At 39.8% G+C, this 9,524-nt stretch overlaps 1 protein-coding gene and 1 pseudogene across 1 annotated transcript in view; both read left to right on the forward strand.

Moving 5' to 3' along the window:
- The window catches only part of KLHL12 (kelch like family member 12), a 41,580-nt gene that overhangs the window by 5,006 nt on the left and 27,050 nt on the right, over positions 1 to 9,524 (forward strand). Inside the window, exons 3-4 of the mRNA XM_012806608.2 lie at positions 6,758 to 6,911; positions 8,270 to 8,487. Of these exons, the coding sequence (XP_012662062.1) occupies positions 6,758 to 6,911; positions 8,270 to 8,487 (372 nt within the window). The remainder of the gene's footprint in view (positions 1 to 6,757; positions 6,912 to 8,269; positions 8,488 to 9,524) is intronic.
- LOC111726168 lies at positions 9,446 to 9,524 on the forward strand (annotated as a pseudogene).

Below are 9,524 nucleotides of genomic sequence, written 5' to 3' on the forward strand. Positions count from 1 at the left end.
AAAAAAAAAAAAAGAAAGAAAGAAAATAAGAAAGAGAAAAAGTTAAGTAGAAGAAAGCACCATAAGTTTTTGCTTTTTAAGATCCCAAGTCTAATTTAAAAACAGATTTAAATAAATTAACTTGATTTTTTTTTTTAAAGCTTAGTAGTGGATATACCAGTTTATTATATAATTTGTACTTATATATCTGTCTGAAATATTTTACTACAATAATACTTTTTCAGAAGTTTTTTTACTACCAGTATTTTCTTTAGTTAATTCTATCATCTTCGTTTTTTTTTTTTGTTTTTTTTTTTTTGCCATTTTTGGCCAGGGCTGGGTTAAAAACCACCTCTGGCATATGGGGCCAGCACCCTACTCCCTTGAGCCACAGGTGCCACCCTAATTCTATCATCTTAATGAAGATGTTGCTGCTGAGTTAGAATAGGAAAGGTGTATCATAATAATGATAACTACCTTTATGGGCCAGGTACTGTGCTGTGTGATTGTTATACATACCTCACTCACACGAGGGGTGAGTATTATCATCTCATTTTACAAATGAAGGAATAAAGCTTTAAGTATTAAATGACTTGCCTCAAATCATATGGCTTATAAGTGGTTGAGGCAGGATTTAATCCTGTATTTTCTGACTCTAAAGTCCGAACAGTTTTTAGCTATCATGTCTCCTTAGCTTTTGAAATATGGATTTTATATTCTATAATCTAATTTTATTTTATTTTATTTTTTTGAGACAGAGTCTCACTTTGTTGCCCTTGGTAGAGTGCTATGGTGTCATAGTTCACAGCAACCTCAAACTCTTAGGCTGAAGCGATCCTGTAGCCTCAGTTTTTTGGGGTTTCTTTGCTTTGTTTTCATTTTTAGTAGAGATGGGGTCTCACTCTTGCTCAGGTTGGTCTCAAACTCCTGAGCTCAAGTGATCCATCCACGTTGGCTTCCAGAGTGCCAGGATTACGAGCATGAGTCACAGCGCTCAGCCTTACAATCTAATTTTACAGCCAATATAGTTTATAATGCTTTGAGCCAATGCTTAGTAACATGACTAATAGGAAGAACAAAAACCTGACAGGTCATTCCAGCTAATCCAGGTTAATTTTAAAATGATCTTGTATAATATGACATTGCAGATTCCTGTCCCATACTATTCTCCAGTATACTACCCAAGAGCATCTGAAACAGTTGGCATTTAACTGAGTAAGAAGAGTTTACCCAGCAGCTGCTGAGCCTGAAATGGACTAGGATTGCTGACTGCTAATTATATATTGTGCATCCTATTTTTTGTCAACTTGAAAAAATATGGGCCAGTCATGGTGGCTCACACCTCCTGCATTTTGGGAGGCTGAGGCAGGGAGATTGCTTGAGCCCAGGGATTCAGGATCACCCTGAGCAACATAGCAAGAACACTTCTCTACAAAAAACAAAAACTTAGCTGGGTGTGGTGGCACATGCCTGTAGTCCCAGCTACTTGGCAGGCTGAGGCAGGCTTATCTCCTGAGCCCAGGATTTGAGGTTGTAGTGAGCTATAATGATGCCACCGCACTCTAGCCTGGGTGACACAGAGTGAGACCTTGTCTTAAAAAAACAAAAACAAAAAAATAGAAAGAAAAAGCGTTGTCTTCATTGTTCATACATTCAAAAGTTAGTATGGGTTTTTGCCAAAAAAGAATTCCTTTTTCTTTTTTTTTTTTTTTTGGAGACAGAGCCTCAAGCTGTCCCCCTGGGTAGAGTGCCGTGGCATTACAGCTCACAGCAACCTCCAACTCCTGGGCTCAAGCGAGTCTCCTGCCTCCGCCTCCCAAGTAGCTGGGACCACAGGCGCCCGCCACAACGCCCGGCTATTTTTTGGTTGCAGCCATCATTGTTGTTTGGTGGGTCTGGGCTGGGGATTCGAACCCGCCACCTTAGGTGTACGTGGCTGGCTCCTTAGCAGGTTGAGCTATAGGTGCCGAGCCAGAATTCCTTTTTCTTATCAGTAATTATTTCTTTCTTTAAAAACTGACATCAGACAAGAAAATGCCAAATAGTTTTGTCTTTTTTTTTTTTTTTTTAATTGAGACAGTCTCACTTTATCAACCTTCGTTGAGTGCCATGGCTTCATAGCTCACAGCAACTTCCAGCTCCTGGGCTTAGGCAGTTCTCTTGCCTCAGCCTCCTGAGTAACTGGGACTACAGGCACCTGCTACAACACCCGGCTATTTTTGTTGTTGCAATTTGGCCGGGGTCGGGTTTGAACCCACCACCCTCAATATATGGGGCCTGCACCCTACCCACTGAGCCACAAGCACAGCCCAGTTTTGTCTTTTTTTTTTTTTGTAGAGACAGAGTCTCACTTTATTGCCCTCGGTAAAGTGCCCTGGTGTCACACAGTTCACAGCAACCTCCAACTCCTGGGCTTAAGTGATTCTCTTGCCTCAGCCTCCCAAGTAGCTGGGACTACAGGCACCTGTTACAGTGCCTGGCTATTTTTTTGTTGTTGCAGTTTGGCCAGGGCAAAGTTTGAACCCGCCACCCTTGGCATATGGGACCGGCACCCTACTCACTGAGCCACAGGCGCTGCCCTTGTCTTTATTTTTTAATATGAATAATTTAAGGTAGAGAGTATAGAGACCTGGATTCTAGGCTTAGTTTTCTTAGCAATTCTCTCTAAAATCCCTGCAGCCATCTAACTTAACTGGGTCAATCTGTAAAATAAAATGGTTAAACAAGATGGTTTCCTTGTTCTCTTCTAGCCCTGAAACGCTCCTCAAATGTTGTCCAGTTGAAAGATCACAGGACTAAGGCAAGAGGACCTGGGTTTTAATCTGTTTCTTACTAGTTAAGTGACCCTGGTCGAGTCATATAACTTCTTTGATCCTTAGATCCATCCTTTTTTTTCTTTTTTTTTTAAAGACGGAGTCTCACTCTGTTGCCCAGGCTAGAGTGCCAGGGCCTCAGCCTATCTCACAGCAACCTCAAATTCTTTTTTTTTTCTCTTTTTTTTTTTTTTATTAAATGATAGCTGTATACATTAATGCAAGCATGGGGTACAGTGTAGTGTTTTCATATACAATTTGAAATACTTTCATCAAGCTGGTTCACATAGATTTCATGTCATTTGCTTAGTCATTGTGTCAAACAATTATATTCTAGTTCTTGGAAAGTTCACTTGTACCCTTGTTAGACAGATATATAGGTGATCTTTCCGGTCACCCTCCCACCACCCAGCCGCCCTTCTCGCCTCCCCTTCCCCACCCCCTCCCCATATTCTTGGGCTAGAATTAAGTTGTATCCTTCATTTGAGAGCTATAATTTCAAATTCTTGGGCTGAAGCAATCCTGTAGCCTCAGTTTTGGGAGGTTTCTTTGTTTTGTTTTCTTTTTTGGTAGAGATGGGGTCTCACTCTTGCTTAGGTTGATCTCAAACTCCTGAGCTCAAGTGATCCTCCCACGTTGGCTTCCCAAAGTGCTAGGATTACAGGCATGAGCCACAGCTCTCAGCCTTGGGTCATTGATTGGGTCCAAGCAATCCTCATGCCTTAGCCTCCAAGGTAGCTGGGACTACAGGCATCCAACACCACGGCCAGTTTTTTAGTAGAGACAGGATCTTACTCTTGATCAGGCTGGTCTCAAACTCCTGATCTCAAGTAAGTGATCTTTTCGCCTTGACCTCCTATGGTGCTAAGATTACAAGCATGAGCCATCTTGCCCAGCCAGATCCTTTATCTCTTAAATGGCAGTAACTTTACCAGGTTGCTGTGAGAATCAGGTAATAGGAAATAAGAAGCATGCTGAAAATTCTAAAGCAAAATATTTTAAATGTGAAATGTGTACTTGCTCTAACTTCTTACATAGTAAAATCATTTCATATTTAAACTATTCAACTGGTGGGAATATAGTTTTATTTATTGAATGAGAAACTTTAGAATATTTGTATGTCAGTATTGTTAGTATTAAATGTATTTAATGTGTTAGGATAGTAATCGTTTATAAATTGTAGTACCATGAAAAATGTTAAAGTCTAATGTGCTTTTTCAAAATAATATGCTAGTGACTTTTTTTACTGTTAGAGATTAATCGATTTTGGACTTGGCTTTGGTAGAGAATGGTAGAGAATGCTTTTTGATTATTTTCTGGGCTGATGGAGAAGTCAAAGATGAAGTCATTTAGTTCATAATAGAAGTACACTGGAGTTCATGAATAATATGAATTTCCAAACCAAGGTTAACATCTGGGAAAATTTTCATAAGGTAATCAGTTTCAGATGACTTACTGACCTGTAAAGTTGAAAATTTCTTTTTTTTTTTTAAGAGACAGAGTCTCACTTTGTCCCCTTCAGTAGCTATGGCATCATAGCTCACAGCAACCTCCAACTCTTGGGCTTAGGTGATTCTCTTGCCTCAGCCCCCCCACCCCACCCCCAGTAGCTGGGACTACAGGTGCCTGCCACAACATCTGACTGCTTTTTGTTGCAGTTTGGCCGGTGCCGGGTTCGAACCCGTCACCCTCGGTATATAGGGCCACTGCCCTACTCAACTGAGCCACAGGCACCGCCCGAAAATTTCTATTCTTAGTTAAACAGTTTTCCTGTGATTCTCTGGCCTCATCAGTACTTACAACTTCAAGGAGATATTCTAGACTAAATATACCACTAAGAAGTGAGTAGTCCCACAATAGAGTCAGCCCAATACAGTACAATATCTGTAAGTTGATCACTGATGGGACTGTAACAAACTGATCAACACAGAGAGGTGGTCAATGTTAAGGAACCAGACCTACTGTAAGATAATGTACATGTGATACATGTCTGATCTATGAAAATTAGATCAGCTTGAGCTGATCAATGTAGAGCGGTGGTCAACTATAGAGGCTCTACTGTACTTTGGAAAATTATTAGACAGTTCAGTTTTCAGATGATATTACATTAGAAAGCCCATTAGAGTGACCTGCATGTTTCTTTTGATTATTACCAAATATAATTCTAGGACATATGACAGGAACTAGGTAATCCTAGAGGGTCTGGAGCTATAGGGCACAGGATCCTCTATGAATGTGAAATTTCACGGAAATTTTGTATTTTATCTTAAAAGTCCATGGATGGCTGGGTGCAGTGCCTCATGCTTAGCATCCCAGGTGGTTGGATCGCTTGGGCTTACAAGTTGGAGACCAGCCTGAGGAAGAACAAGACCCTGTCTCTAAAAATAGCTGGGGCATTGTGGCGGGTATCTGTAGCCCAGCTATTGGGGAGGCTGAGGCAGGAGGATTGCTTTACCCTGGGAATTTGAGGTTGCTGTGAGCTATGATGTCACAGCACTCTACTGAGGGCAATAAACTGAGACTCTGTCTCAAAGGGGAAAAAAAAAAAAGTCTATGGACAGGGTGGTGCCTGTGGCTCAGTGGCAGGTTTGAACTGCCCACCCCCAGCCAAACTGCAACAACAACAACAAAAAAACCAACCAGGCATGTGGCAGGCACCTATAGTCCCAGCTACTTGGGAGGCTGAGGCAAGAGAATCACCTAAGCCCAGGAGTTGGAGGTTACTGTGAGTTGTGTGACGCCACGCACTCTACCGAGGGTGATAAAGTGAGACTCTGTCTCTTAAAAAAAAAAAGTCCATGGACAGGGTGATGCCCATGGCTCAGTGGGTAGGGTGCCAGCCATGTATACCGGTGCTGTCGGGGTTCGAACCCAGCCTGGGCCAGCCAAAACAACAGTGACAACTGCACCACCAACAAAAAAAATTAGCCAGGTCTTGTGGCAGGTGCTTGTACTCCCAGCTACTTAGGAGGCTGAGGCAAGAGAATTGCTTAAGTCCAAGAGTTTGAGGTTGCTGTGAGCCTGTGAGGCCATGGCACTCTAACCAGGGGCACAGCTTGAGACTCTGTCTCAAAAAATAAAAAAAATTGTCCATGGACATCAGTGATAATGTTCATGGAACTTTTTCACTCTATTCTGTAATATATCTATGTTTGTTTAAATGTGAGATCACGTTGGTGCCTGTAGCTCAATGGGTAGGGCACTGGCCACATACGCTAAGGCTGGCAGGTTCAAACCCAACCCAGGCCAGCTAGAAACAACAGTGATGACAATTGCAACAACAAAAAAATAGCCAGGCATCGTGGCAGGCACGTGTAGTCCCAGCTACTTGGAAGGCTGAGGCAAAAGAATAGCTTAAGCCCAGGAGTTTGAGGTTGCTGTGAGCTGTGGCACCACAGCACTCTACTCAGAGTGACAGCTTGAAACTACCTCAAAAAAAAAAAAAAAAAGGCGATGCTTGTAGGTCAAGGAGTAGGACGCCAGCCCCATATACCGGAGGTGGCGGATTCAAACCCAGCCCCAGCCAAAAAAAAGAAAGTGAAATCACTTTCTAAAATTATTCACTGGTAATATTGCTATTCCAGGAAGATGTCACCTACTATATACTTGTAGGGAACAAAAAACTACTCGCTCCATTTGAAAAGCTACAAATATATGCCATATTTGCTTTATCAAATCAAAATAGTTCATAATTTTTGAAAACTATATATTCAGTTAGTGTTATTAACATCACATGAAGCTTTTATTTTTTTTTTAATTTTATTTATTTATTTATTTATTTATTTATGTATTTATTTCAGTTTTTGGCCAGGGCTGGGTTTGAACCCGCCACCTCCGGCATATGGGGCCAACCCCCTACTCCTTTGAGGCATAGGCACCGCCCACATGAAGCTTTTAGATATGAGATTCTACCTTTATCTTCTGCAATTATAACCACCATTCTTTCACACCTTTTGAATTTTCAGCTTTCAGAGAAGGGGAAACCTTATGTCGATATCCAAGGTTTAACTGCCTCTACTATGGAAATTCTGTTAGACTTTGTGTACACAGAAACAGTACATGTGACGGTAGAAAATGTGCAAGAACTGCTCCCGGCAGCCTGTCTGCTTCAGCTGAAAGGTACAGACTTTAAAAGTTGCTATTGTCCATGCCAAAGTTGCCCTATAAATGTTTAAAATTACTGAACAAATTTAATCATGAAAATTATGGTGGAGGCAGGCTATAGGTGCTATCCTTACTGCCCATGGCTTTTGTCTCTTTGAGCAATGAAAGATTAGATATCAATGGCAATATAATGGAACCTCTGCAAATATAGGCAGTCCCTGGGTTATGAACAAGATAGGTTCTCTAGGTTTGTTCTTAAGTTGAATTTTTATGTAAGTTGAAACAGGTACATTTAGCTATTACCTATAATAGCCTCTGTTTGTAAGTGTGAGTTATATCTAAGTCAGATGTTGGTAACTTGGAGACTTCCTTTCATAGCCTCTGTAAGTGTGAATTTTATGTAAGTCGGATGTTTGTAACTCAGGGACAGCCTGCACGATTTTATTTTATTTATTTATTTTTTTTAAAGAGACAGGGTTTCACTCTGAGCAATAGCATTACATGGATGAGCCACTACACCTGGCCCTGACTCTTTAAAAAACATGGAGGGGAAAATTAAGCATCATATATGTATATAATTCCCCTGTAAGAAAATGCAGGAGACGGATACTGTTAATTGCCTACATGGAGACTGTCAATTTACCTGGCCATTAAATGCCATGTTAATAAAGAAACTGGGAAGATTTTCATGGCAAAAACCTTTTGTGATTTGAAATTAATAAATAAAATTTAAATTGATGCACGAAAACTGAAATACAGAGTTTTCACAGGATTAGAGATGGTCTCCCTTCTAATTTTCAGCCTTTTTCAGTATTGAGTTATGCTTTCATTATTATCAGTTTATATACACCTGATTGACATATTTTCAGTTTTTAATTTGAATAAACAGTGTGAAGTTTTTGCATTAGCGCACAATCATAAACATTAAGTATATACTCTGAACTTTTCAGTTAGAGAAATGTGATATTGTTATTAGTATTTTCTGTTTTTCACTGGAGTCTTTTAGTAGGTTTTCGTATAGAGTAGAAAATAGGTACCTTATGCTAAATTTGTAATTGGTGTTATTGCTCTGTTCCCAAGAGTTTTATAAACATTTTATTTAATTGTGCCAGTGTCTCTGGAAGTAATTCATCTTGCTATATTCACTTTAAAGATGAAGCAGAGACAGGTATAAAGATCCTGCTGAAAGTCATATAACACTAAGGCAGAAGTAGGAATTAAACTCTTTATGCGTAAAATTTCAAATACGTTTTTGAGGTGTTGAGCAAGGGTTCCTCTGATAACATGTAGAGAAGATGTTGAGATCCAAGAATATAGACCGATTCACATCTGGTCAAGTATCTTGAAGTATTCACTGCCTGTGTTTGTCCTAGGTGTGAAGCAAGCCTGCTGTGAGTTCTTAGAAAGTCAGTTGGACCCTTCTAATTGCCTGGGTATCAGGGATTTTGCTGAAACCCACAATTGTGTTGACCTGATGCAAGCAGCTGAGGTTTTTAGCCAGAAGCATTTTCCTGAAGTGGTACAGCATGAAGAGTTCATTCTTCTAAGTCAAGGAGAGGTGGAAAAGCTAATCAAGTGTGATGAAATTCAGGTACAGATTTGGCTTGGTATTATAGTTTCTACAAAACTTGCAATACAAAAAAGAGTTACCGTGTTTCTATATCAAGGTTTTATAATCAAATTTCTATATTGGCTCCAAAGGTTACATTAATTCCCTAGAATTATATACCAAACTTATTTGCCACTTTTTCTTCAATTAGACAGATGATCCCAGTGGTTAACAATCACTATTAAACAGAGTACAGAATAAGCAGAAAATGAAAGTAAAGTAGATTTCTGTAGAACACATTGTCCGATTACCTGTTCATTCATTTCACAAACATTTATTAAGAATATCTACTATTAGCAATTACTATAATAGGTGGGTAAAATATTGTTCTCGCTTTTGGAGAATTCACAGTATGATAGCAGAAACAAACATATAGACAAAATTATAATAAGGCATAATGAGAATAATGAGCCTGTAAAAGGTAAGGAAATAGTTAGAAGAAAGAATAAATCTTTGCCCAAGAGTGGGTCAAAAAGGTAGACTTTAGCAAAAGTTTGGAAGTGAGGATCTATATAAGCAGAAGCCAGATCATAACTCCCTTGTGAGGGTACAAGGGGATGGGAGGGAAGGGACTTGTGAACTGGGTGTTTAAAGAGTAATGCTTCACCTAGCATGGGGATGTTACCTGATCCAGGCATATATTCAGTGACTTAATCCCACAAAAAGAATTTTAGTTTACCCTAATCCTAATTCAGAGTAAAAGTATTGCATATAGATGTGTAGTTAGGCTAAGAATTGGAGTTGTAAATCCAGTGTAAGGTTTTTAGATGTCTTTAAAACGTGGCATTCACTCCCAGTGGCTAGAGTTTTTTATTTGTTTAGTAGCTTTTAGAAAATACCTGGCAGAGCCAAGTGGTGTGATAACAGTCTACCTATTGGGTTTTGTTTCCCCTAGTTTGGAAAAATTTGTTTCTCTAGGAAGGTTAAGAGTTCTTTTCTTGTGCTCGCTTCGGCAGCACATATACTAAAATTGGAACGATACAGAGAAGATTAGCATGGCCCCTGCGCAAGGATGACAC

This window comes from Otolemur garnettii, unplaced genomic scaffold (genome assembly GCF_000181295.1).
Source record: "Otolemur garnettii isolate 467f Iridium unplaced genomic scaffold, OtoGar3 scaffold00055, whole genome shotgun sequence".
In the NCBI taxonomy this organism is placed as follows: Eukaryota; Metazoa; Chordata; class Mammalia; order Primates; family Galagidae; genus Otolemur; species Otolemur garnettii.